The sequence below is a fragment of the Coregonus lavaretus genome (assembly GCF_964263955.1).
Source record: "Coregonus lavaretus genome assembly, chromosome: 20".
NCBI lineage: Eukaryota > Metazoa > Chordata > Actinopteri > Salmoniformes > Salmonidae > Coregonus > Coregonus lavaretus.
Genome location: NC_140007.1, coordinates 37457107 through 37482792, shown reverse-complemented (window position 1 = coordinate 37482792; position 25686 = coordinate 37457107). Strand labels below are relative to the sequence as shown.

At 42.3% G+C, this 25686-nt stretch overlaps 3 protein-coding genes across 14 annotated transcripts; 1 reads left to right on the top strand and 2 right to left on the bottom strand.

Moving 5' to 3' along the window:
* Positions 1-874: 874 nt before the first annotated feature.
* LOC311147493 (chromobox protein homolog 5-like) lies at positions 875-6514 on the bottom strand. Its single transcript, XM_084184232.1, has 5 exons — positions 6300-6514; positions 5520-5732; positions 4094-4322; positions 3735-3835; positions 875-3415 (listed from the first exon to the last, which is right to left on the bottom strand). The coding sequence occupies exons 2-5, from the start codon at positions 5660-5662 to the stop codon at positions 3274-3276; spliced, it is 615 nt and encodes a 204-aa protein (XP_084040358.1). The 5' UTR covers positions 5663-5732; positions 6300-6514; the 3' UTR covers positions 875-3273.
* Positions 6515-6763: 249 nt separating this feature from the next.
* On the top strand, positions 6764-13512 carry LOC311147488 (heterogeneous nuclear ribonucleoprotein A1-like). 11 transcript variants are annotated; one of them, XR_014614794.1, is made up of 11 exons: positions 6809-6941; positions 7488-7604; positions 7769-8126; positions 8219-8314; positions 8410-8502; positions 8611-8676; positions 10489-10689; positions 11201-11380; positions 11624-11708; positions 13207-13276; positions 13386-13512. XR_014614794.1 is itself a non-coding variant. In XM_084184224.1 (10 exons), the coding sequence occupies exons 1-9, from the start codon at positions 6930-6932 to the stop codon at positions 11695-11697; spliced, it is 1167 nt and encodes a 388-aa protein (XP_084040350.1). In that variant the 5' UTR covers positions 6764-6929; the 3' UTR covers positions 11698-11708; positions 11969-12277. The 11 variants fall into 11 exon arrangements, 8 of the variants coding, with proteins under 8 accessions (XP_084040350.1, XP_084040349.1, XP_084040352.1 ...); XR_014614795.1 differs by having other exon boundaries at positions 6810-6941; positions 8410-8460; positions 8587-8676; XR_014614796.1 differs by having other exon boundaries at positions 6811-6941; positions 8219-8302; positions 8410-8460; positions 8587-8676.
* An 87-nt stretch (positions 13513-13599) lies between these two features.
* Positions 13600-24495, bottom strand: LOC311147487 (transcription factor NF-E2 45 kDa subunit-like). Of its 2 annotated transcripts, XM_084184218.1 has the most exons (5): positions 24363-24495; positions 23808-23849; positions 20073-20151; positions 19605-19742; positions 13600-17269 (listed from the first exon to the last, which is right to left on the bottom strand). In XM_084184218.1, the coding sequence occupies exons 3-5, from the start codon at positions 20118-20120 to the stop codon at positions 15965-15967; spliced, it is 1491 nt and encodes a 496-aa protein (XP_084040344.1). In that variant the 5' UTR covers positions 20121-20151; positions 23808-23849; positions 24363-24495; the 3' UTR covers positions 13600-15964. The 2 variants fall into 2 exon arrangements, with proteins under 2 accessions (XP_084040344.1, XP_084040343.1); XM_084184217.1 differs by lacking the exons at positions 23808-23849; positions 24363-24495 and adding an exon at positions 20414-20494.
* Positions 24496-25686: the final 1191 nt, after the last annotated feature.

The window sequence follows — 25686 nt, the reverse complement described above, 5'->3', positions numbered from 1 at the left end:
ATTGCATCCTGACATGACCCTCCAGCATGACAATGCCACCAGCCATACTGCTCGTTCTGTGCGTGATTTCCTGCAAGACAGGAATGTCAGTGTTCTGCCATGGCCAGCGGAGAACCCGGATCGCAATCCCATTGAGCATGTATGGGACCTGTTGGATCGGAGGGTGAGGGCTAGAAATGACCAAACTTGCAGGTGCCTTGGTGGAAGAGTGGGGTAACATCTCACAGCAAGAACTGGCAAATCTGGTGCAATCCATGAGATGCACTGCAGTACTTAATGCAGCTGGTGGCCAAACCAGATACTGTTACTTTTGCCCGCCCCCTTTGTTCAGGGACACATTATTCAATTTCTGTTAGTCACATGTCTGTGGCACTTGTTCAGTTTATGTCTCAGTGGTTGAATCTTATGTTCATACAAATATTTACACGTTAAGTTTGCCGAAATTAAACACAGTTGACAGTGAGCGGACATCTCTTTTTTTTTTGTTGCCGATTTTAGTATATCAATTTTTACATCTTTCTAAGTTAAGATACAATAAGTATTCTTTATTGTGAGCTATGAGATTTGTTTATGTTCAAAACAGTACTGATTAGGTCCATATCTGGTTTCAATCTTTCTGACACAGACATAGTGTGTCAGGAGGCTCCAGCTGCTGGTATAATATGACTAGTGCACAGTTACTCTGCTAGTAGAAACATCACCAGGCCTTTAGAAATGTTGAAAACAGTTTACTACAAGACAAAACAAATTTGCAGAACATTAAAAATGGTAAAATACATCAAATGCTGCACATTTAAAAACATGATTTAAAAAATAAAATGAATGACTTCAAATGAAATCTCTGAAAGTAAATGAGTGGTGTCACAGAACAAAATAAAATTGAAAGGGTTTTTATTCAGGACATAAAAAAAATAAAAACATGAAAAATGTACAACCCTGTTACATGTGTCCAGACGAGGGATGTTTCTCAAGGGAAGGATGTCTAAGTTTGTCATTTACAAAACGGTTGTTTCTATGACTACAGTGGCTAGACAACTAAGAATGCACAACAACAACAAAAAAACACAAGAGGGGGAAACTATTTGAAGAGTAAATTTGTGCATAAGACAAATGTAGAGAACAGCCGATGACAACACACAGCACTCTTTCCATCAACTCAACATCAAATGCACTGGAATCCTTAGCCTCTTATGGGACTACACGACCTTACGCTTTGTCACCACATATGTGGATGTGATATGGGTAACAAGGTCTAAGAAGAAACTAAATTCAGGTCAAATCTTTCTACAACTGATAGCAAGTGGAACAAATACTCTTTAGGATGTGTTGAATTCACCACTTAATACATAATCAAAAGTACGGACATGATCGTAATTTTTTTTAATAGAATAAAGCAATAAGCCTCCCATGAAAGAACACTGTCTGCCTTGTTCCATTCTCCCACACAGCGCACTGAGAACTGAGCAAAGCACTTTGGCTGAGCCATTTAGCCATAGGGTGGCGTACCTTGATCGAAGCAATGCTGGTTTAGTTTCACATTACTGCAGAGCATGTGGCATGCTGATTGTCTAACCTCATCATAAGAATGGTTACAGTTCAGCATTACTGTGATAATGTTGTATATACTCAACAATCAAAATGGTCATTCACATTTGCAAATAAAGATTGCTTGAAACACTAGGCACAACTTTTGAAGTGGCCCTTCTGTGCCTCTAACCTACCGTAGCAGGCATAAAATAATGGCCCCAAACTAGAGCACCTACATACTGGTCTTGACCAGAAGAACAAACTGTCAGGGGGATGTTCTCTTCTGCACTGTTCAACCAATCCAATAAATGTGGAGGAGTTAAGATGGAGTGGCACCTTTGTTAACATTCAAAAGTGGAAGTCAGGTCACAGGCCCTTTCCATTTTCCCTGAAAACCGGTACATCTGATTGTTAGGGACTCGGCAGAGGCTAGTGCATCTGTAATATTGTCTTACTTGTGCTTGATGTGACGACACTGTCTGATTAACAGGTAATCTGAAGAATCCAATTCCAAGTTAAGAATAAGCAGCTACTCTAAAATATATTCATGATCTTAGCAATGGAATCGCAGCTACATGATGGTTAGTTGACAGGGTAAAGTTACAGAACAGGAAAAAATGTATGGCATAAAAAGGAGCTAAAATATTAAAATGTGGATGATTAAAACAAAACGTACAATCCAGCCACACTACTAGCGATGTGAAGAGACAAAAACCATGGAGGGAGTCTTTACATAGAGGAAGGGACCATATTTACCTTAGAACATCAAAGTTTGACTAAAACTACTGAACAAAAACCGTAGAAGAAATAGGAGCCGTTTTTCTACCAAGGTGGCCTAGTAGGGGATCAGATGATAAAATCGTATTGTTTCTACCGCATAACTAACTATGCTTAAGGTTTGTTAAGACTTGCAAGGCTGTCAGCTTCCCAGTGGCAAACATGTCGGTTGCCCATATTCAACGTTTCCGCAGATTGTCTGATCTAGGATCAGTTGCCCTGTTAGATCACAATGACTATATGGACCGGTGGGACCAGATACTGGATCAACACTGAGTACAGGGCCCTGGACCATGCTTTGATAGACGTGGCCATTTTAACTTCTCTCTCAGTGAAGACGACTACCTTCAAGTCACCTTAAGATGGATGCCTGTACCTAGACAGGGTACCACAGAATCTACAATTTTCCTTACACAATCATATCCCGAAAAAAAAGTGAAAGAGAATAAAGCATGAGGTTACAGAAAACCCACAAGCCCTCCCCAGTAGGGAGCGCACGCCTGTTTTGCCACATCCAAAATCCCAGTCTTCCTGCATCCTTCTCAGTTTCTATGTAAAATGGCTAAGTTGGACTGTTGGTTATTCAGGGATATTAGCCTGTACATTGGGGCATTGAGGGAGGTTCATGAAAAAGTGGGCAGTGTTCTCCATCGTCAGTTTGTGTGGTTTTTGTTATGGTCATTACCAATGGGGTAGGGGGGTGAGTGTCAGTCGGTACCAAATCCCTTCCCAACCCTCTATTTGGCCCTAACCCTTCAATGTTTGCAGATCTTTAAGGTAAAAGCAATATGGTGGAAGATTTACCACTATACTGCTTATACCTATGCAGACCATTCAAACAAGTTAACGTAAAAAGGGTTAAGGCCAAGGGGGAGGAATAGGGTGCGATTTGGTGCTGGCTATACGAGTCTCCAGGTTGTCCCTGCAGAGTCGGTGGTCAGAGACCGTTCCCGTGGCGAGACATCCCGCTCACATGCTTACAGTGCCCTTCTCTTTCTTGTCCCCATCTTCGTGCCAGGTGAGGCGCTCCTCATAGAAGGCTATGACGATCTGCGGGCACTTGTGATTGGCCTCCTTGGCTAGCACCAGATCTGCCTCGTCAGAGTCCTTCCTGTAGAGTAAGGAAATAAATAGTAAATAAACATGCTTATTTACAGGCCTGTTGCCATGGTGATTTAAAGCCAAGATTCGGTAGTATACTGCTTAGTCGACAACTTAAATTTGTCACAAGACCCAATCAGGACAACCAGAAAGTTCTTAGACCTACTGTCTTGAAGATAAGACTAGTTTACAAAATCAACTTTTTCTTCTTTTGTTGTGAGCAACCACTACAGTTAAGTGGTTTCCTGTCACCAGCTTGAAAACAAATTCTGATGTCATAATCTAACAGAGAACATAAGGTCAACACTGTCTAAGCACTCAACACTCACCACTTCATGAGGAACATGAGGTCTCCACAGGAGTCTGTGGCTCCTATAATCTTCTCTGGTACCAGACCCCTCTCAAAGCCTCTCGCAATCAGGACGTCATCCTGGAAGACAGGAGAAAACACTAATTATACCTCTGTGTTGTACGTTACATGTGAAACCTTGGCACCGCTACCGGGGGCGGGGCAGAAGCACAGAAACTGAGAGAACAGTTTTATTTCACAACGCCTTTATCATTCTAGTGAAAGTTGATCAAGAGGGCGTTGTTTACCATTTCACTTTAAAATTAGCCCTCTTCAGTTGGTTAGAAATATGCAAATGAAAGGCTTTAACTACACCAATTAACGAGGTAGGGTACGCACCTCTTTTTTCCGTTTGGGCTTGTTGCTGCTCCCCTCCTCCTCATCATCAGAGTTCCTCCTCTTGCTGCTGCCTTCCTTGCTGCGGCCTGATGATCCCGCGCTGGACTTGGATCCTCCACTGCTGGGGGTTGCACCACTACTACTGCTAGGCTTCTTGTAGGTCTTCATGAACCCAGCGATGAGCTCGGGGCAGCCAAGATTCTTCTCTGGCTCCCATGTGTTGTGCTTTCTGCAAAGAACCGTGCATTGTAAAAGCAAGCATAACATTTGACAGGAGGTATACATACTAGTGTCCAAACAGTAAAACATTTCAGTGTAAACTTAAACGACTAAAACCAGATAAAGTATGTTGAAAATTCACCTATTTATTTTTAAACAAGATCGTCTGAGAACTAACAATCAGGGAGAATCCAAAAGGATGCATTCAGCAGTATTGATTTTGTCATATTGTCGTCACTCAGCGTAAGAGCACTGCATAAGCCATGGCAAAATGTGTAGAATTGCAGTAAACTAAAACAGATACATTGTCTCTGCAGCCATGAAGAGGGCCTCAAATATTTGGTCGGCAGCTACGCTATTGGCTACGAAGCCCACTACATAAACCCCATTATGGAAGGAAAAAAAACCCTGCAACGAGTTTCCGAAGAATGTTTACCCTCCATGTGTAGGAGTCAGAGAACACACAGTAGCTGACTAAACTCAACTGTGAAGGAAGTTTCTGATGAACTCCACCAGCGAGTTGAGCAGAGACCAGGCTGTGTAATTCAGCTCAGAATACATTGATTCGCCCAAGGTCAATACTTCAAAAAATATACATTATGAAGGGCTTTAAATTGTACCGATGTTAGTCTTCTGTAGTTGCGTGCCTTTGTTTGCTGAAATCCACACTTTTTCAATGAACGTTCCTCAAATACAAGCACCGACTGTTTTCTCATTGCTGTTGCTCTAAGATGGCAACTCTGCGAAAATGTTCATGTGCCCATTGAATCTCAAGGAAACAGTCAGTGGTTGTATTTGATTACCATTTTATTAAAAAGTATGGATTTCAGCAACCAAAAGAAAGACACGCAACTACAGAGGACAAACATAGGTAAAAACGTAAGCATTTCAAAATTTTAATTTGTTTAAGTATTGACCTTGGGCGAATCGATGTAGTCTGGCCTGAATTCCACAAAGCCTGGTCTCTGCTCAATTCTGTTGGTGGAGTTAATCAGAATTTTCCTTCACCATGGAGTTTAGTCAACAAAACACGCAGGTAACAACATTTTAAACACTGGTTTTGAAACATACTGGAAGGCATGAAAAATACAATAAAAATATGGATGTTACAGGTAGAAATTAGATACCTGCTACTACAGGATGCATATTCATACTGTAAACATATCAAAGTAAGATTGCATCACAATCACATGAGGAAGATACTTACTCTGAATAGCCTTTCCACTTCAGGAAGAATTCAACTCGGCCCTTCACCGTTCTTCTATCCAGCACCTTCTCCACAATAAATTCTTCCTCTTCTGAAGATGAGCCTGAGGCACCATCATCATTTTCACGAGTCTTCTTTCCCATGGCTAGTTAGGTTACAGTACCTCGAGTTAAGGGGCACGTCCCAACTTCGAAATGGAAAGTTTGAGAAAACCTAGCAAACGTCGAAAGAAAGTTTAGAAATGCGTGCAATAAAGTTACACATTGGTCAACTGTTCATAGATAGCTAACTACGCATACTCTTTAGCACGTTATCAAGCTAATAAAGCCGATAAACTAGTTAACGTGTCGAGGGTCATCCAGGTTACGTTAAATACCGGGGTTGAATAAAATTTTTCTCAACCATGTCCCGACAGTTGATTGTCCGTTTAAAAGGAATCACACGAATTAAGAAGCACGCTAGGCTAACGTTTGCTAAGTTAGCCAATACGGCTAACTTAGCCGGCAAGCGCAGATTTGACTTATTTGATACAACACATAGCAATTTCCTATAAACAGGGGTAAAATAGTTCGTTAGGAAACGATGTCAAGGGGCATTCAAATCTAAATAGTCAGCGTGTAGTTACACGAACGTTAGCTAACATGTTTGTCCCAACCGGCTCGCATGAGCTAGCTAACTCTTCACTACCAACGTAGGTCGCTAAGCAAATTAGCAAATGTTATCCTCAATGCTTACCTATTTTTTAAACTAGTTAATAAATCACTTTATTTATTTACTCACCCTTTGTAATTCGGATGAATTGATTAGAAACTCAATTTTTTCTTCCACCACACAACGGCTAGCTTCAGCAGTTTGCTGGACGCTGTTTCTGGGCTTTTTGTTCCCCCTCCCCACACGACTTGCTTGCGCGCCAAAAGCACAATGGCAGACCGTGCACGCCCACGAAACCGTCGGCGTCAAACCAAATAACTGTGAGTTAATCAGTAAATGTTGTCGCTAGCGATGTCCACTTAACAAATATGCAACGATATTTCGGTATCACTTGGCTAGCTTTATCAAATACTATAATATGTTTATTTATACAGACTTGCCAGAACAATAAATTCAATGTAATTGAAGTGACGTAATTTTAACGTAAGCATTAGAAAATATGAAAGTAAACTCACGCCCACCACCGGCTGGTGTCGTTTTGTTATTGGATATTGCTGATAACTGACTGTGAAGTATCCAATCGGAGTAGCAGCAGAAGAGAAAAATAGAATGCAGCGGGAACAGCTAACCAATTGCTGAATCCAAGAGCTGTATCCGTCCCTATTTATTCTACTCTTTTCTATCCAGGCACGGTCGTCTCTCTGTCGCAGATTTTCTCTCCTCGATTAAGGAACAAGGGATTGGAAATTACCAGCCAAAATGTCGAAGGAGGTAAGGTTTTCTAATAAATATCTACCTGCAATTTTGTGATATGTACGTTTAGTGTTTAATTTAACGTGCACGTTGACCAATCTAGTCAAAATGGCTTTCCACTCGCGAGTGTCTATTGCAGCCATAACTAATGTGGGGATGCCGCCATCTTAGCTACAGGCCTCATGGCGTTTTGTTGTTCGTGCGTTTTGCTTAGCCAAATTGCAACAGACGTTATGTCTCCTTTTGTAGTTAATATTATAGTAAAATTGTAATGTAATCGGTAGTTTAGTAATCACACATACCGGTAAAAAAAAAAATCTGTTTGGTTCACATTTTGCCGAATATATAACATGGAGGCGCTGTCGACCCCCCCACCCCCCGTGGAGAAGGCCGCTTTTTTCGCCACACCGTGCAAACAATATAATATCTGATGCCATTGACTCTCAAACTTCGTTGTTGCGTAACTGCAGCAATATGGATAAATGGTTGGGGTTATTTGGTACAATGTAGCGTTCGCTCTCATTTGCGTCTTTCGTTGAAAATGCATTGTCCCTTTTTGTCCAGGCCCCACGTGAACCCGAGCAGCTCCGCAAGCTGTTCATCGGAGGTCTGAGCTTCGAAACCACGGACGAGAGTTTGCGAGCACACTTCGAACAATGGGGATCTCTTACAGATTGTGTGGTGAGTACACATTTAAAAAGTTCATACCTAGTTGGCTATAGTATTACTAGATGAATGGATAACTTTACCGGAAAAGGTTTCCATTGCCTGTGAATGTTTGATTGGTTAACCTAAATCGAACGACAGTGTAGATGTTTTTGCATTAAACTCAATATTGCCAACAGGTAATGAGAGATCCTGCGAACAAGCGCTCCAGGGGTTTTGGGTTTGTCACTTATGCTGGTGTCAACGAGGTAGATGCTGCCATGGAAGCACGACCCCACAAGGTTGATGGTAGGCTCGTAGAGCCGAAGAGGGCAGTGTCCAGAGAGGACTCCAGCCGTCCAGGTGCTCACGTCACAGTGAAAAAAATATTTGTTGGCGGTATCAAGGAAGACACAGAAGACTCCCACCTGCGAGACTACTTTGAGCAGTTTGGCAAGATTGAAGTAATCGACATTATGACCGACCGCAACAGTGGCAAGAAGAGGGGCTTCGCCTTTGTCACGTTTGATGACCACGATGCAGTGGACAGGATTGTTAGTAAGTAGTGGTGTGAATGTCTTTGTATTGGAATGAAAATTGCTGCCTTTAATGTGTGTTTTGCTGTAATTTAATACCGTTTTCTATCCCAGTCCAGAAGTACCACACACTGAATGGTCACAATTGCGAAGTGAGGAAAGCGTTGTCCAGACAGGAGATGCAGACTACAGGAATGGGTATGAGGGGTGGTAAGTCCATGACTCCTTCATGGCAAGTGGCTCAATCATTAATTAATTGTTTCTATTAGGTTGGTCTGGTACTAATTGTTTATTTTCCTTTCCAGGCCGTGGTGGTGGCGGCGGTGGCAACTATGGCAGAGGTGGGGGATACGGAGGTAATGATTTTGGCCGTGATGATGGATACTTCGGTGGCCGTGGTATGTGGTGGTCCTGAACCACTCAATATCTCTCTGATTGAACCTGTGTACTTAACCCCTTGTGATTGTTTCAATATACTTTAGGTGACGCTGACTCGTCTGTTTCAGGAGGCAGAGGGGGTGGATATGGCGGTGGAGATGGTGGTTACAACAATGGTTATGGAGGAGGAGATGGTAAGAGTTTTCTAGATTGGACTAATATAATTATTGCTGGGTATGCATGTAAACTACGATTCGTGACAGCATGAAGATCTACAACATAACTTAGTCATACCATAGTAATTTAGCAGACGCTCTTATGCAGAGCTACTTACAGTAGAGTGCATACATTTTCTCGTACTGGTCCCCTGTGGGAATTACCATAAATATACAGTGGGGGGGGGGGGGGGGGGAGTATTTAGTCAGCCACCAATTGTGCAAGTTCTCCCACTTAAAAAGTAATTAAAAATGTAATTTTCATCATAGGTACACGTCAACTATGACAGACAAATTGAGAAGAAAAAAATCCAGAAAATCACATTATAGGATTTTTAATGATTTTATTTGCAAATTATGGTGGAAAATAAGTATTTGGTCACCTACAAACAAGCAAGATTTCTGGCTCTCACAGGCCTGTAACTTCTTTAAGAGGCTCCTCTGTCCTCCACTCGTTACCTGTATTAATGGCACCTGTTTGAACTTGTTATCAGTATAAACCTGGACACCTGTCCACAACCTCAAACAGTCACACTCCAAACTCCACTATGGCCAAGACCAAAGAGCTGTCAAAGGACACCAGAAACAAAATTGAAGACTGAATCTGCAATAGGTAAGCAGCTTGGTTTGAAGAAATCAACTGTGGGAGCAATTATTAGGAAATGGAAGACATACAAGACCACTGATAATCTCCCTCGATCTGGGGCTCCACGCAAGATCTCGCCCCGTGGGGTCAAAATGATCACAGGAACGGTGAGCAAAAATCCCAGAACCACACGGGGGGGACCTAGTGAATGACCTGCAGAGAGCTGGGACCAAAGTAACAAAGCCTACCATCAGTAACACACTACGCCGCCAGGGACTCAAATCCTGCAGTGCCAGACGTGTCCCCCTGCTTAAGCCAGTACATGTCCAGGCCCGTCTGAAGTTTGCTAGAGTGCATTTGGGAGAATGTCAGATGAAACCAAAATATAACTTTTTGGTAAAAACTCAACTCGTTGTGTTTGGAGGACAAAGAAAGCTGAGTTGCATCCAAAGAACACCATACCTACTGTGAAGCATGGGGGTGGAAACATCATGCTTTGGGGCTGTTTTTCTGCAAAGGGACCAGGACGACTGATCCGTGTAAAGGAAAGAATGAATGGGGCCATGTATCGTGAGATTTTGAGTGAAAACCTCCTTCCATCAGCAAGGGCATTGAAGATGAAACGTGGCTGGGTCTTTCAGCATGACAATGATCCCAAACACACCGCCCGGGCAACGGAGTGGCTTCGTAAGAAGCATTTCAAGGTCCTGGAGTGGCCTAGCCAGTCTCCAGATCTCAACCCCATAAATCTTTGGAGGGAGTTGAAAGTCCGTGTTGCCCAGCGACAGCCCCAAAACATCACTGCTCTAGAGGAGATCTGCATGGAGGAATGGGCCAAAATACCAGCAACAGTGTGTGAAAACCTTGTGAAGACTTACAGAAAACGTTTGACCTGTGTCATTGCCAACAAAGGGTATATAACAAAGTATTGAGAAACTTTTGTTATTGACCAAATACTTATTTGCCACCATAATTTGCAAATAAATTCATTTAAAATCCTACAATGTGATTTTCTGGAATTTCTTCTCTCATTTTGTCTGTCATAGTTGACGTGTACCTATGATGAAAATTACAGGCCTCTCTCATCTTTTTAAGTGGGAGAACTTGCACAATTGGTGGCTGACTAAATAATTTTTTCCCCCACTGTATCTATATTGTGTATTGTTGCTGGCAGTGGATTTAGACTAGAACCTTCCTTTCTATAGGTGGCTATGGTGGAGGGCCTGGTGGGTATGGTGGCGGTAACCGTGGCTACGGCGGAGGACAAGGAGGTTATGGCGGAGGACAGGGTGGCGGCTATGGTGGCGGAAACGGTTATAACGACTACAACAATGGCAATGGCAACAGCGGGAACTTTGGCGGCGGTAAGTCCATGGCTTCACCACAAGAAGCAGCACCAGTTGCTGGTAAGTGGATGGCTTCATAGGCTGTGATCAAATTCTCACACTACATTCTGTTTGGTTAAAATATTGATCTACTACCTATAATTTCCTTCTAAATGGTAAGCATAAAATGTTACCATATTAAACCTGAGATTTCACATACAAAACCTTAAAGGCAAGTAGCCTAGCGGTTAAGAGCGTTGGGCCAGTAACCGAAAGGTTGCTGGTTTGAAACCCTGAGCTGACTAGGTGATTAATATTGGTGTCCTTGAAGGCACTTGACCCTAAATGTTCCTGTAAATTGCTCTGGATGAATCTGCTAAATAACTGGAATGTAATAATTGCATACTCAAATGGCCTACTAAATAAGAAGTAGTATGAGAACTCGGTCATAGCTGACTTCATGAAAGTGATGCATGAAATACTCTGATATCCAAGCTGTACACAAATTATTGGGAATATCATTGAGCCTGTGTAATGTCCAGACAACCAATTCTCAGTATGAGTAATGTGGCTGTTTTAAAATGTGTTGCAGGAAACTTTGGAGGCGGTGGCGGCAACGGTGGCGGCAACGGCTACAATGACTTTGGCAGCTACAACAACCAGGCTTCCAACTATGGCCCCATGAAGGGTAACAACTTCGGTGGCAGCGGCGGTGGCGGCAGTGGTGGAAGTGGCGGTAGCGGCGGTGGCAGGAACAGCGGCCCATATGGTGGTAGGTGGCACATGGCAATGTCTATCAACTGGTTGCTTAGCGTTGGCTGAGCTGTTAACACGTGTTGGTTTGGCACTGAGTCTGAGAATCTAGATTAGTATGTGATTGTAACGCTTAGTATGTCAAGAATGATTTAACTGTATATTAACGCCTCCATTTGTACTTTTTACGAGTTGACTGGGAGGATCTTTCTGGTTGATCATTCAACCTTTGACGGTTCATGTTTTTCGCTGTTCCGTTCAGGTGGTTATGGAGGTAGCTCAGGTGGGGGTGGCGGCGGTGGATATGGCGGGGGCTCCGGTGGACGACGATTCTAAATGTTCAGAAGGTGCGTATTTAAATGTGACTGTTTGAAACCATAACAATGTGTGTAGATGAGACTTACGCATATCTAGGATTTGTTCAAATGTAGCGTTCAGAAACTAGGGGATCCATTCTTTTACACTTTCATACATACAATCCTTGTAGTTGTGTTTTTAGATCTTGATCCAAGTGTTAAGAATGCTGGCTCTGGATCTCATGTAGGTTCTGGTCATTCCAACAGTCAGTGCACAGTTTAACTTAATGTTGTTCCATATTGTTCAACAGGACTCAGTACTTAGGAGAGGAGAGCGAGACAAGTGACAGGGCAGCTGCAGGTTTACAACCTAGATCTGCTCAGCCAAACAGATGTGGCAGGTTACAGCTGCTACAAGAAGAGATGTGTACAATAGAGAAATCATGGCGGGGCTTCATACGTTTTTCTGTATTGTCAAACGGGATTATTTTATGTTTCTGGAAAGCGAGCATTCCAATGAGGTTTTATGTAGATTTTCTTTTTTGAGTCTGGTTTTTATTTTTGTGTAACTGCAACCAATCAAGTTGAAATAAACCACCTTTCAGTTTTTTTAAACTGTCGTTCAGTCTTGTTAGCATCTTTAAGGGGATTGAGGGGGAGGATGTTTTCTGGTTTGGGTGTTGAATGCATTAGAACGTGTACAGATCCACACTTGACTGATAGATTAGGTCAATGACTGAAGAAGATAAGTACCACTTGTCAATGGAGACTTGCCTAGCCCAATATGCTTTATTCCTTCTTGCATGGGACATTCTTAGTCTCTTCCAATGCACATACTACATAATGTAGACAATAACATGTATCCCGGCACATCAATCAAAGGAAGGTTTGTGACAAAGTAGTGGTACCCTAGCATTGAAGTCCTTGATAAACGCTGATGTTATGGTAGTATAATACTCAGTCAACACAGAGCTCAAGATCTCTTTGAGAACTGCACCAGAGATGTGAGTTGGCTGGCTAGATCGCTCGCCTGTCATACAGCACACCCTCCAGCAGAAGGCTAGCTTACATGATGCAGTCTTGAGGCTAGCCAGCCATGGAAGCCAGCTGAGCTGAGGGCGAGTCGTAGTAAACAGCCCGTCGCCTGGCAGGAGCAGTGTGAAGCAGGGGGAGTGAGTAGCAAGAAGGCATGAGACTAGCAGGCAGCCGCTACCAAAGGGCTTAAATGCTGTCTGTAGGTAAGGAGACTTTTCCAACTACTGTTAGTTTAAATAACATGTTCTGTAGTTAGTACGCGCAAACTCTTGTAGTCATAGTATAGCATTCATGACCATGTACAGCTTATTTGGATGTGCAGAGATGTTTTATTACAAATCACTGCCCCCTGTTCATCTGGTAATACAACGGGCGTTGACCTTTGTAACATGGTCTTTATGATTGTGCAAATCTCATAATGCATGCTTTTTTTGGCAGTCAAAATATGAAATGTTATCAGACTAATGCCTTTCAATGTTATATCTCATAGTCTCCTTCTTCTGATACTTCCTAGGAAACTGACTCTGATCTGAAGGACTGCTACTGAAAGCATAATGGTGTTGAACAAGGTTACATTGCATAAGGTAAGCGACAGTAACCTTTTGATAACTGTTTCTCGTATTGTGGGAGATTTTTCTCAAGTCTCGTCTAAGGCTGTCCTGAATAATTTTTTTGTGTTCTGTTCTCTTCTAGGGTGCCTGGGGAGATGCAATGGGCAAATTAATTTTTAACTGGAAAGACTGCTGTGCAGGATTTTTAACTTTTAAAAAATGTATCTTTACCCACATTGGTTTATATAAAAAATACTTTTACATCAACATCTCAATTTTTGTCCTTTCATTTGATAAATACTGTGATTAAACAGCCACATGAATGTTGAACTTTCATTCTCTGGAATATACAATTCACGCAAGGACGTTATAATAGAATTCATTTACATTTACGTCATTTAGCTGACGCTCTTATCCAGAGCGACTTACAGTTAGTGAGTGCATACATTATTATTTTCATACTGGCCCCCCGTGGGAAACGAACCCACAACCCTGGCGTTGCAAACGCCATGCTCTATCAACTGAGCTACCTCCCTGCCTGCCATTCCCTCCCCTACCCTGGACGACGCTGGGCCAATTGTGCGCCGCCCCATTGGTCTCCCGGTTGCGGCCGGCTACAGCAGAGCCTGAATGTACGTCTTGATTAAATGAAAAGGTACTTTAGTTAGTGCCTCCTAAGTATTCACACACTTTTCCGCCTTCTGTAAGAGCCTGAATTTTCATGGATTAAATTGAGTTTGTCACTGGCCTGCGCACAATACCCAATTTCAATGGAATTATGTTTTTGGAAATGTATACCAATTAAATGAAAAGCTGACGTCAACCACTTATGGCAAGCATAAATAAGTTCAGCGTAAATTTGCTTAAGTAGCTGCATGGACTCTATGCAATGAGTGTTTAACGTTTTTTTTTTATTGCATACAGTTATCTAAGGTTGAGCAGTGAATTTCAAACCGCTTCAACCACCAAGAACAGGGAGTCATTGAATATCCTGTTGAGCACGGTGAAGTTATTCATTACCGATACAGGTGTCCTTCCAAACGCAGTGGCCGGAGAGGAAGGAAACCGCTCAGGGATTTCACCGTGAGGCCAATGGTGACATTAAAACAGTTTAATGGCTGTGATAGGAGAACACTGAGGCTGGATCAACATTGTTACTCAACAATACTAACCTAAATGACAGAGTGAAAAGGAAGTCCGTACAGAATTCAACATATTCTAAAACCTGCATCCTGTTTGCAATGAGACGCTAAAGTAAAACTGCAAGAAATGTGGCAAAGAAATTAACTATGCCCTGACTAGTTTTATGCTTGGGCTGAATTAACACATCATTAAATACCACTTCAAATGTTCAAGCATGGTCATGGCTGCATCATGTTATGGGTATGCTTGTCATTGGCAAGGACTAGGGTTTTTTGTTAAAGAAATGGAATTGAGCTAAGCACAGGCAAAATCCTAGAGGAACACCTGGTTGTCTGCTTTCCAACAGACCCTGGGAGACACATTCACCTTTCAGCAGGACTATAACTTAAAACACAAGTCCAAATACACAAGTTGCTTACCAATACATTAAATGTTCCTGAGTGGCCTGGTTACAGTTTTGACTTAAATAGGCTTGAATCTATGGCGAGACTTGAAAATGGCTGTCTAGCAATGATCAACAACCATTTTGACAAGAGCTTGAAGATTTTTGTGCAATCCAGGTGTGCAAAGCTCTTAGAGACGTACCCAGAAAGACTCATTGCTGCAAAAGGTGATGCTAACATGTATTGACTCGGGTGTGAATACTTATGTAAGCTAGATTTCATTTTCCAATAAATATGCACATTTCTAAAAACATGTTTTCACTTTGTCATTATGGGGTATTGTGTGTAGATGGGTGAGAAATACAAATATTTAATCCATTTTGAATTCAGGCTAACACAAAATGTGGAATACTTTCTGAAGGCACTGTAGTCTTTCAACATCGTTGAATAAAATGTATCTAAAATAAGCATAGCCATATGACTTGTTCACTTGTAACTAAGTATTGATTTGATTGTACAACGTCGTATAATGAGCACAGTATCTTAAAAAAAAAACTGCCATACACTATTCCGTGGTTTTGTATATGAATATACACTGAACAAAAATATAAACGCAACGTGAAGTGTTGGTCCCGTGTTTCATGAGCTGAAAACCAAGATACCAGAAATGTTCCATACGCACAAAAAGCTGATCTCTCTCAAATTTTGTGCACAAATTTGTTTACATCTGTTAGTAAGCATTTCTTCTTTGCCAAGATAATCTGTCCACCTCAGGTGTGGCATATCAAGAAGCTGATTAAACAGCATGTGACAATGTGCAGTATTGTCACAAAACACAATGTCTCAGGTTTCGAGGGAGAGTGCAATTGGCATGCTGACTGCAGGAATGTCCACCAGAGCTGTTGCCAGATTATTTAATTAATTTCTCTACCACAAGCCGCCTCCAATGTCATTTTAGAGAATTTGGCAGTACGCCCAACCTGCCTCACAACCGCAGACCACATGTATGGCCTAATGAATTTATTTCAATTGACTGACTTCCTTATATGAACTGTAACTCAGTAAAATATTAGAAATTGTTGCCTTTATATTTTTGTTCAGTATACTTAATGGCACTTACTGTACTGTAGATGTATAAAAATGTCACAATGGTATATAAACAGCGAGGCAGTGTCCAATAGATTTAATCTTTACATTATTCTCCATCCAACACGTCACTACGTGGCACCAAGTATACGTTCCCATCAGGGGTCTGCTGTAGAGAGTAGTCATCTATGGAGTAGGGATGTCCATCCTCATCCCGGAGCTGAGAGAACACTTCAGCATACAAGTCTGTGAGGCGGTTTTTAACAATAGCCAAGTTGTGTTGGAACTCCATCCTCTCTCTGGCCAGGTGATCCCTCTGGGCCTGCAGCTGACCCAGCTCTCCCTCCAGGTAAACTATATTCTCCAGCTTCCTCTTCCTGCAGTTCTGAGCCGCCACCTTGTTCTTCCCCCGCCGGCGGATGTCCCTGACGAGGGCGAGCTGGGCGTCCGTGAGTGTGTACTTGGTCAGGAGCTCATTGAAGTCATCCACGGGTAGGTTGATGATCTTCTCCATAGGGAAAGGGATCTTGAGGGCGTGAGCTTTGCGTTCATCCCGGCTCAGAGGAACAGGAGGAGGGTTGCCTCTGGGTTTTACATAGAACGCCTGAGAAGAGCTCCCTCTGCTGGCAGAGCTGTTAAGGTTCAAGTCATTCAATGCACTCGGTAAACCCTGTTGATGTTTAATTGACATGGGAAGCAGGAAGTGAGGCTGTGGTTGCATTTGGGATGGTTGTGTTACAGGGAAGTAAGAGGGGTGCGGCCCCGAGTAGGGCTGGGTAGGATGCTGCTGATAGTCCATGGAGTAAAGGAGGCTAGCTCTCCTACCTTGCTCACCCATACTCTCCGTCCCCCTGTGATTATAGTTCAGACCAACCTCTGTGCTTGAACAAGCAGGTACGCCGGTCATGACATCATCTGGTGAGGCCAGCGATGGGCTAGATCCCAGAGATAGGCCAGAGTCCGACTCCAGATCGTCTACAGTGCGTGGTGGATGTTTGCTCTGCCCATGATCAGTCCCTAGCATGTGCCGACTCGGACCCTGAGAGAGGCCAGCATTGTCTTTTCCAACAGGCCCCTCACCAGCGACACTTGTCAGACTCATATGTTCTAGAAAACTCATCAGCGGTGGCAGCAGAGGGTTCAGAACTCTGGGATTCAGCTGGGTTCCAGAATGAGTTCCAGGATGTCTGTACAGTGTCTCAGTTAATTCACTGGTGGCCTGATGTTGGCAGGCTGGCATTACTTCAGAGTAGGTTCCCTCATAAGCAATATCAGGGTTTGTCTCACCACCACAGGGGAGAGGCTCTGTATGAGAGTGAGACTGAGCCATGCTATAACCTCCCAGAGAGAGAGGCGGCTCTGTGGGATGGTACAGAATAGTTTCATATGGGCCTTCATGGGGGACCTCAAACTCCTAAAACAAAGTAAGATTCATGAGTTGATGCTTTGTCTAATCATTACAGTTTATCATTACAATATGTTACTTTAAAACAAAACAATTCTACATGTTTATCATTGACTTTTAAACTGCTATGTGTATTTGTGAACATGCAAAAGACCATTTCATAGGATAATTAATAACTCATCTATGGGGAATGAGCAGTGGTGTAAAGTATTTAAGTAAAAATACTTTAAAGTACTACTTAAGTCATTTTTTGGAGTATCTTTACTATTTATATTTTTGACAATCTTTACTTTTACTTCACTACATTCCTAAAGATAATAATGTACTTTTTACTCCATACATTTTCAATGACACCCAAAAGTACTCATTACATTTTGAATGGCTAGCAGGACAGGAAAATGGTTAAATTCACACACTTATCAAGAGAACATCCCTGTCATCCCTACTGCCTCTGATCTGGCAGACTCACTAAACACAAATGCTTCGTTTGGAAATTATGTATGAGTGTTGGAGTGTGCCCCTGGCTATCCGTAAATAAAAAAACAAGAAAATTGTGCCGTCTGGTTTGCTTAATATAGGGAATTAGAAATTATTTATACTTTTACTTTTAATACTTAAGTATATTTTAGCAATTATATTTACTTTTCATACTTAAGTATATTTAAACCCAAATACTTTTAGACTTTTACTCAAGTAGTATTTTACTGCGTGACTTTCAATTTTACTTGAGTAATTTTCTATTAAGGTATCTTTACTTTTACTCAAGTATGACAATTGGGTACTTTGTCCACCACTGGGAATGAGTGTGAGAAATGAAACTGATAGGTAGTGTGGTGTGGGGGGCCAGGCTTTAAAAGAAAAGTGAGGGGCCAGGCTATCGTATCCATAAGTCACCTGCTGGCCATAGCACACAGTTCACCCCCACCTTGGTATACATCCATAGCTCATGCCGCCCATGCAGGTCTCTCTTACGTGTGTTATCAAGTTTCATGTGGAAACAGGTGGTCATTGTGCTGTGCAGGGGGCTGCTTGCAATGTACAGTGCTGTGCTTTCCTCCCTATCTCTTTATCCTGCCATCACTCAATTGGCCCATTGTCGAGTGTGTGTTACTTGAGTGTGTGTTACTTTTTAGGTGGGAATACTCAGCATTTCCTTAGATTAAATGTATATACACTACCGGTCAAAAGTTTTAGAACACCTACTCATTCAAGGGTTTTTCTTAATTTTTTCAAACTATTTTCTACATTGTAGAATAATGGTGAAGATATCAAAACTATGAAATAACGCATATGGAATCATGTAGTAACCAAAAAAGTGTTAAACAAATCAAAATATATGTTATATTTGACACAGTCTCCTCTGAACAGTTGATGTTGAGATGTGTCTGTTACTTGAACTCTGGGAAGCATATATTTGGGCTGCAAATTCTGAGGCTGGTAACTCTAATGAACTTATCCTCTGCAGCAGAGGTAACTCTGGGTCTTCCACTCCTGTGGCGGTCCTCATGAGCCAGTTTCATCATAGCGATTTATGGTTTTTGGGACTGCACTTGAAGAAACTTTGAAAGTTCTTGACATTTTCCGTATTGACTGACCTTCATGTCTTAAAGGAATGTTTATCTTTGCTTATTTGAGCTGTTCTTGCCATAATATGGACTTGGTCTTTTACCAAATAGGGCTATCTTCTGTATACCACCCCCACCCCTATCACAACACAACTGATAGGCTCAAACGCATTAAGAAGGAAATAAATTCCACAAATTAATTTTTAAGAATGCACACCTGTTAATTGAAATGCATTCCAGGTGACTACCTCATGAAGCTTGTTGAGAGAATGCCAAGAGTGTGCAAAGCTGTCATCAAGGCAAAGGGTGGCTATTTGAAGAATTTCAAATATAAAACATATTTTGATTTGTTTAACACTTTTTTGGTTACTACATGTGTTATTTCATAGTGTTGATGTCTTCACTATTATTATACAATGTAAAAATAAAGAAAAACCCTTGAATGAGTAGGTGTTCTAGAACTTTTGACCGGTAGTGTACATAAACTTGACACTGCTGTGGTTGGTTTGCAGGATTGTGTAATTTTCTCTTTTCTGTCTGTCTGTTTGTGGTTGCCTAATTCACCGCCATGGTAGTGTTTTCCTAAGAGAGGCCAACAGTATGAAATTGCATCTCACACTGTAAGGATATCATTAAAAACAATATCTATAGTTTTTCAATATAACTATGGCTACATAGGGGACTTCTGGCCAGGTGAGAGAGGCTCTTAATCAAACTCAAATCACATTTGAGCTATATGGTTACATAATTATCAGGCTATTGAATACTCATCCTCCTACCTGAAGCTCTGTGATGGCCATCAGTTCCCGCCAGGCCAGGTCCATCTCTGGGTCGTGGGGGGCTCCACGTGACCGGGCTTCAGGGGCATGGGCGGGCATCGACACCCCCCCACACAGCCTGCCCAGATTCGCCAAGCCCTGGAGAATGAATTGATAAATGCTGGAAATCTTAGATATCTTTGACTTAAGTAAATGTTATGCTTTATTTTAAAACCCTATTTTGACAGTATTTACACTTACAACATAAGCAATGTAACGATAGATACTTTCTGGTACTTGCTTCTTCAAATAGTTGAACACAATTGGTCACCAAATCATATGTAGGTTTGTGTGTTTTAATGAATAAAACAACAATTTCTTGCCTCTGTCTTTCACAGGAAAGAGTTCAATGCCCAGCAAACACATAACCACCACACAATGTTGTCTCAATGGTCTGTTTCATGACATGATGCCACCTCAGTCACCCACCTCACTGTGTCTCCTCAGTGGGAGGACATAGTTGGCTGCTGCACACATTCAGGACTGGCTGTGGTTGCAGGGAACCCTTCTGGAACAGACAGAAAGAAACAAAGATTATTATCAGTTTTTTTCATTATTATTTAGCCATCAGAATACACTGATTACAGGCTGAACTCCTCTCTCTTTTAATTCAATACGTAGATGCCAACACACGATGGAAAAACACTCTAAGTTTCGCCTCATCTAAGAAAAACACTACATGTTACAATCCTTGAAGAGAACCTGGTGTAATCATCACCTCAGTAAACTAAACACACACCTCATTTCATACTGCAGAAAGATGCACATACCATAAAGGTAGACCCACTAGAGATGGCTACATGTACTGTTTGGGTGATGTTCTGTGTTGAACTGTTTGGGACATGCGACGGCCAGGCACACAGAGTTCCGTTGGGCTGGATCCCTCCTATCAGCTGAGCTGTGGTGCTGCTATGCCAGTCACTGATTAGACAATCTGCTGGGAGACAGCAAAGCACTCCTCTCCCTCTGCAGCAGCAAACAGAGGCTGGGGCTGGGGCCTATGCTGTCAGGCCTATGCTCCTTAGTGTAAATTGAAAGTCAGAGAGGGCTTTATAACCTTTATAAATGGTTTAACCTTTCAAATGCTTCATAAGACTTAATAACGGCTTTTTATCCCTCTTTAGACACTCTGGATCAGTAATGATGATAGTGGACATACGTCTGGGACTTTCCCATTAATAAGTGCTCATTTGAGAGTAGCAAACAGTACATTGTCCTGGTTTTTATAGTCAGTGTACCAGACATGAATTTCATATTTAGTTATGTGTATTGTAGTTGGCACTATAGATACTGACTAAGATACTTTGGATGATGAGAGATCATAGTCTAACCTTTGAACAATGGGCAGGCAAAAACTAAGTTATGCATCGTCTAGCATTTACTCGCAATCCTCACTGGCTTTGTTTGGAACTCAACATCATTCATGCAACTTATTTATACTCAGGAACAGAGCAGGAATCCTCTGCAACAGCACAATGATGACCATTTCATCTTCCATTACCACAATTGTTTATTTACTTGAGGGAATTTTCCTTTTTATATATATATATATTTTTACTTCTCATCTCCCCGGCAACACAAAATATTTTCAAGCAATCTGGATATGCCACATTTTCCTCATTAAAGATCTTAGTGATAAAGCATATAATTTACAACTTACTGTAGGATACATTGCTGCTTCAGAGGAGACAACTTAATTCATTACTTTGACTCACACACTTGCACATCACTCTCACACAAGTAGCAGGTGATGGCTCTCACCTGAACACTGTTGCAAAGGTAATAATAATTATCCCACAAAATACCCAGTCACCTAATTCATCAAACCACTACATGGTTATCCATCTTTGTATTTGTACTCTGTGATCTGTAGCTACAGGTTCCCATGCATAGCATAAACAGCATAGATGGGCTTGTAACTCATATCCTGCCATAACCACTGTTATGTTTGTGGTGAAGGCTGTTTCCTCTAGTACTGAGGGGACAGATAAAGTCGCCTGGCCTGGCTATAAACCAGATCTTACATCAAGTGTTGCATTAATACACCTGATGTAAGATAGACGCTTATATGAAATCCCGCTATGCCCTCCAAAGAACCATCAAACATGCAAAGAGTCAATACAGGACTAAGATTGAATCGTACTACATCGGCTCCGACGATCGTCGGATGTGGCAGGGCTTGCAAACTATTACAGACTACAAAGGGAAGCACAGCCGCGAGTTGCCCAGTGACACAAGCCTACCAGATGAGCTAAATCACTTCTATGCTCGCCTCGAGGCAAGCAACACTGAAGAATGCATGAGAGCATCAGCTGTTCCGGATGACTATGTGATCACGCCCTCCGTAGTTGATGTGAGTAAGACTTTTAAGCAGGTCAACATTCACAAGGCCGCAGGGCCAGACGGATTACCAGGACGTATACTCCGAGTATGCGCTGACCAACTGGCAAGTGTCTTCACTGACATTTTCAACATGTCCCTGACTGAGTCTGTAATACCAACATGTTTCAAGCAGACCACCATAGTCCCTGTGCCCAAGAACACTAAGATAACCTGCCTAAATGACTACCGACCCGTAGCACTCACGTCTGTAGCCATGAAATGCGTTGAAAGGCTGGTCATGGCTCACATCAACACCATTATCCCAGAAACCCTAGACCCACTTCAATTTGCATACCACCCCGACAGATCCACAGATGATGCAATCTCTATTGCACTCCACACTGCTCTTTCCCACCTGGACAAGAGGAACGTGAGAATGATATTCATTGACTACAGCTCAGCGTTCAACACCATAGTGCCCTCAAAGCTCATCACTAAGCTAAGGACCCTGGGACTAAACACCTCCCTCTGCAACTGGATCCTGGACTTCCTGACGGGCCGCCCCCAGGTGGTAAGGGTAGGTAACAACACATCTGCCACGCTGATCCTCAACACGGGGGCCCCTCAGGGGTGCGTGCTCAGTCCCCTCCTGTACTCCCTGTTCACCCATGACTGCATGGCCAGGCACGACACCAACACCATCATTATGTTTGCCAACGACACAACAGTGGTAGGCCTGATCACCGACAACGATGAGACAGCCTATAGGGAGGAGGTCAGAGACCTGGCCGTGTGGTGCCAGGATAACAGCCTCTCCCTCAACGTGATCAAGACAAAGGAGATGATTGTGTACTACAGGGAAAAAAAGAGGAATGAGCACGCCCTCATTCTCATCGACGGGGCTGTAGTGGAACAGATTGAGAACTTCAAGTTCCTTGGTGTCCACATCACCAACAAACTATCATGGTCCAAACACACCAAGACAGTCATGAAGAGGGCACGACAAAGCCTATTCCTCAGGAGACTGAAAAGGTTTGGCATGGGTCCTCAGATCCTCAAAAAGTTATACAGCTGCACCATTGAGAGCATCCTGACTGGTTGCATTACTGCCTGGTATGGCAACTGCTCGGCCTCCGACCGCAAGGCACTACAGAGGGTAGTGCGTACGGCCCAGTACATCACTGGGGCCAAGCTTCCTGCCATCCAGGACCTCTAAACCAGGCGGTGTCAGAGGAAGGCCCTCAAAATTGTCAAAGACTCCAGCCCCCTAGGCAAGCGGTACCGGAGCACCAAATCTAGGTCCAAAAGGCTTCTTAACAGCTTCTACCCCCAACCCATAAGACTCCTGAACAGCTAATCATGGCTGCTCGGACTATTTGCATTGTCCCTCCCTCCCTCCCACCCCCTACCCCACCCCCTCTTTTACTCTGCTGCTACTCTGTTTATTATCTATGCATAGTCACTTTAACTCTACCCACATGTACATGTTACCTCAATTACCTCGACTAACCGGTGCCCCCGCACATTGACTCTGTACCGGTACCCCCTGTATATAGCCTCCCTACTGTTATTTTATTTTACTGCTGCTCTTTAATTATTTTTTATTTTATATTTTTTACTTAACACTTTTTTCTTTTTTCAAAACTGCATCGTTGGTTAAGGGCTTGTAAGTAAGCATTTCACTGTAAGGTCTACACCTGTTGTAATCGGCGCATGTGGCAAATAAGATTTGATTTGATTTGATAATAACAACAGCTCAGAGTGAGATGGTGGAGGGCTACACATGAATAGCACAATCCTACTACTCAGCATACAATTTTGATGGAAACATTTTTTACTCACATTACTAGGTGCAAGGGCAGCAATGCTAACCCAGAGAGAGTACTGTGGACAAGAGAAAAAAATGCAATGTGTAGTTCAGAAGAGTAATCACTCTTAGAAATGGTCAGTAGGTAATCATGACACTAATTCCTGAAGAGGACAAATAAGGCTTGAATAGTAACAGTGAATAGGTTGTTTACTAACCTGAAATAAATGAATGGCTAAAATAAGTTATCTGGCCTAAATACCTTTAGTCAATATATAGGGTACTAAGATGACAGTTTGATTAGAAATATATGCTTGTTCTTCATCTTGGGCAATTGCATAATGTTTTAAATATTCGCTTCTGATTATTCTTGAATTTAGTGGCAATTGATTGTCAGTTGTATGTTGTCAAGGGGATTATGTTTGTTGAATAACCAGCTATCAATTGCTTCTAATATTTTAGAGAACCTGTTTTGCACAGTGATGACAAGGTAACAATGAATGTATGAAAAAGGAGAAACTGGGGATATTTAAAACATGAAAGAAGCAGCATTATCTGGCAATGAAAAAAAAGCTGGAGAAAGAACATACCTGAGCAACATGTCTCTGAGTCTTCAACACGTGTTCGGGAGACAAAACTCTTCAGATTGACACAGTAGAAACATAATAATCCTGGTAGAGATGAATAAAAATACTTTATATTCACTTTTGTGAGGACGACGGTGGACTTGTCCGCTTTTAACCGACCATTTTAGGGAGTGGATGTGCTTTCACTCTTTCTCTCTCTCTCTCTCTCTCTCTCTCTCTCTCTTTCTGTGTTTCTCTCTCTGCCGATCTCTAGCTCTCTGCTCTGCTACACAGACAGTCCCCAGCATAAAAGGGATGTCTCTGCCTCCGATGTAAGCAACCTTCCTGTAAAACAACCACACCACATGCTTCTACCCTTAATAAAACACTTGCACTCTGACAAAAAAATCCCTTTTTCCCCACAAGAGAAAACCGCAGACCAAGGACACGACATACCCCCAAACAACCCCTCGTTACCTTTCAAAACACAGGCAAATTAGTCTTAGCTATGATGAATAGATGTTTAATCTACATGTTGTCTACATTCTTTGACTAATTAACCATTATTACTCATAGACATGACACAACATGATGCACAAATCCTTATACAAATCTAGCTGATCACGAGTCAGCGAGTCAGCTTCGTACCAAACCCCCATAAGAAAGCTTCCCTCAGAAGTCGTTTGAAATGAGAGGTTTGTGGAGTGTGAACTGGAGCACCTGGAGTTAAACCACCCTGGTATTGATTGCTGTTAGAGAGGGCCCTGTGCAAGTGGGGGACGGGGGTGGGTTGCAGACAGGCTGGATTGAGACTGGAATGTACACCTCCACCAGGTAAGAAAGGACACATTGTTCTTATATCTGGCAGAGCAACCACTGAGGGAGAGAGAGGAGCAGGGGGAGAATGGAGAGGAGCGTGACTTACAAAACTCCCCCCACTACTGCCCCAATCTAATACATTCTGTATGCATAAAGACAAGCCTAACATCGCTAAAGAGTAACACTAGCACTGTGGACATTTTACTTGACTTATCTATACGCAACCAGGAATTGGTAATAAGCCAATTTAACTATTCTCAATTATTTGATGAGCTTAGTGGAGTAGTTTTACTTTTGTGCAACAATGGACATATACCGGTAGTCAAAAGTGCTGGTGTGATATTCTCATGTTCCAAATCTGTATGGATAGTAACGACATGCAACATTTATGTTTATCCAAAAAACAACATGAAAGGGGGATTCTATGAGATGGATATATAAAGGTGGGGTTCATATTTCAAAAACATTGAATAAAGAAACAAGAAACCAGTGAGTGTACAAAACATTAGGAACATGACAGACTGACTAG

Excerpts from the sequence above, each read along its gene's own strand:
- LOC311147487 (XM_084184218.1), bottom strand. The coding sequence starts at position 20,120 with ATGTGTGCAGCAGCCAACTATGTCCTCCCACTGAGGAGACACAGTGAG. Across the intron at positions 19,743-20,072 it reads CACTGAGGAGACACAGTGAG|GGCTTGGCGAATCTGGGCAG; the intron begins GTGGGTGACTGA and ends TTCATTCTCCAG. Across the intron at positions 17,270-19,604 it reads TGGCCATCACAGAGCTTCAG|GAGTTTGAGGTCCCCCATGA; the intron begins GTAGGAGGATGA and ends ACTTTGTTTTAG.
- LOC311147488 (XM_084184219.1), top strand. Across the intron at positions 8,677-10,488 it reads TGGTTATGGAGGAGGAGATG|GTGGCTATGGTGGAGGGCCT; the intron begins GTAAGAGTTTTC and ends TCCTTTCTATAG. Across the intron at positions 11,381-11,623 it reads GAACAGCGGCCCATATGGTG|GTGGTTATGGAGGTAGCTCA; the intron begins GTAGGTGGCACA and ends TGTTCCGTTCAG.
- LOC311147493 (XM_084184232.1), bottom strand. The coding sequence starts at position 5,662 with ATGGGAAAGAAGACTCGTGAAAATGATGATGGTGCCTCAGGCTCATCT. Across the intron at positions 4,323-5,519 it reads AAGTGGAAAGGCTATTCAGA|AAAGCACAACACATGGGAGC; the intron begins GTAAGTATCTTC and ends GGTTCTTTGCAG. Across the intron at positions 3,416-3,734 it reads CTCATGTTCCTCATGAAGTG|GAAGGACTCTGACGAGGCAG; the intron begins GTGAGTGTTGAG and ends CTTACTCTACAG.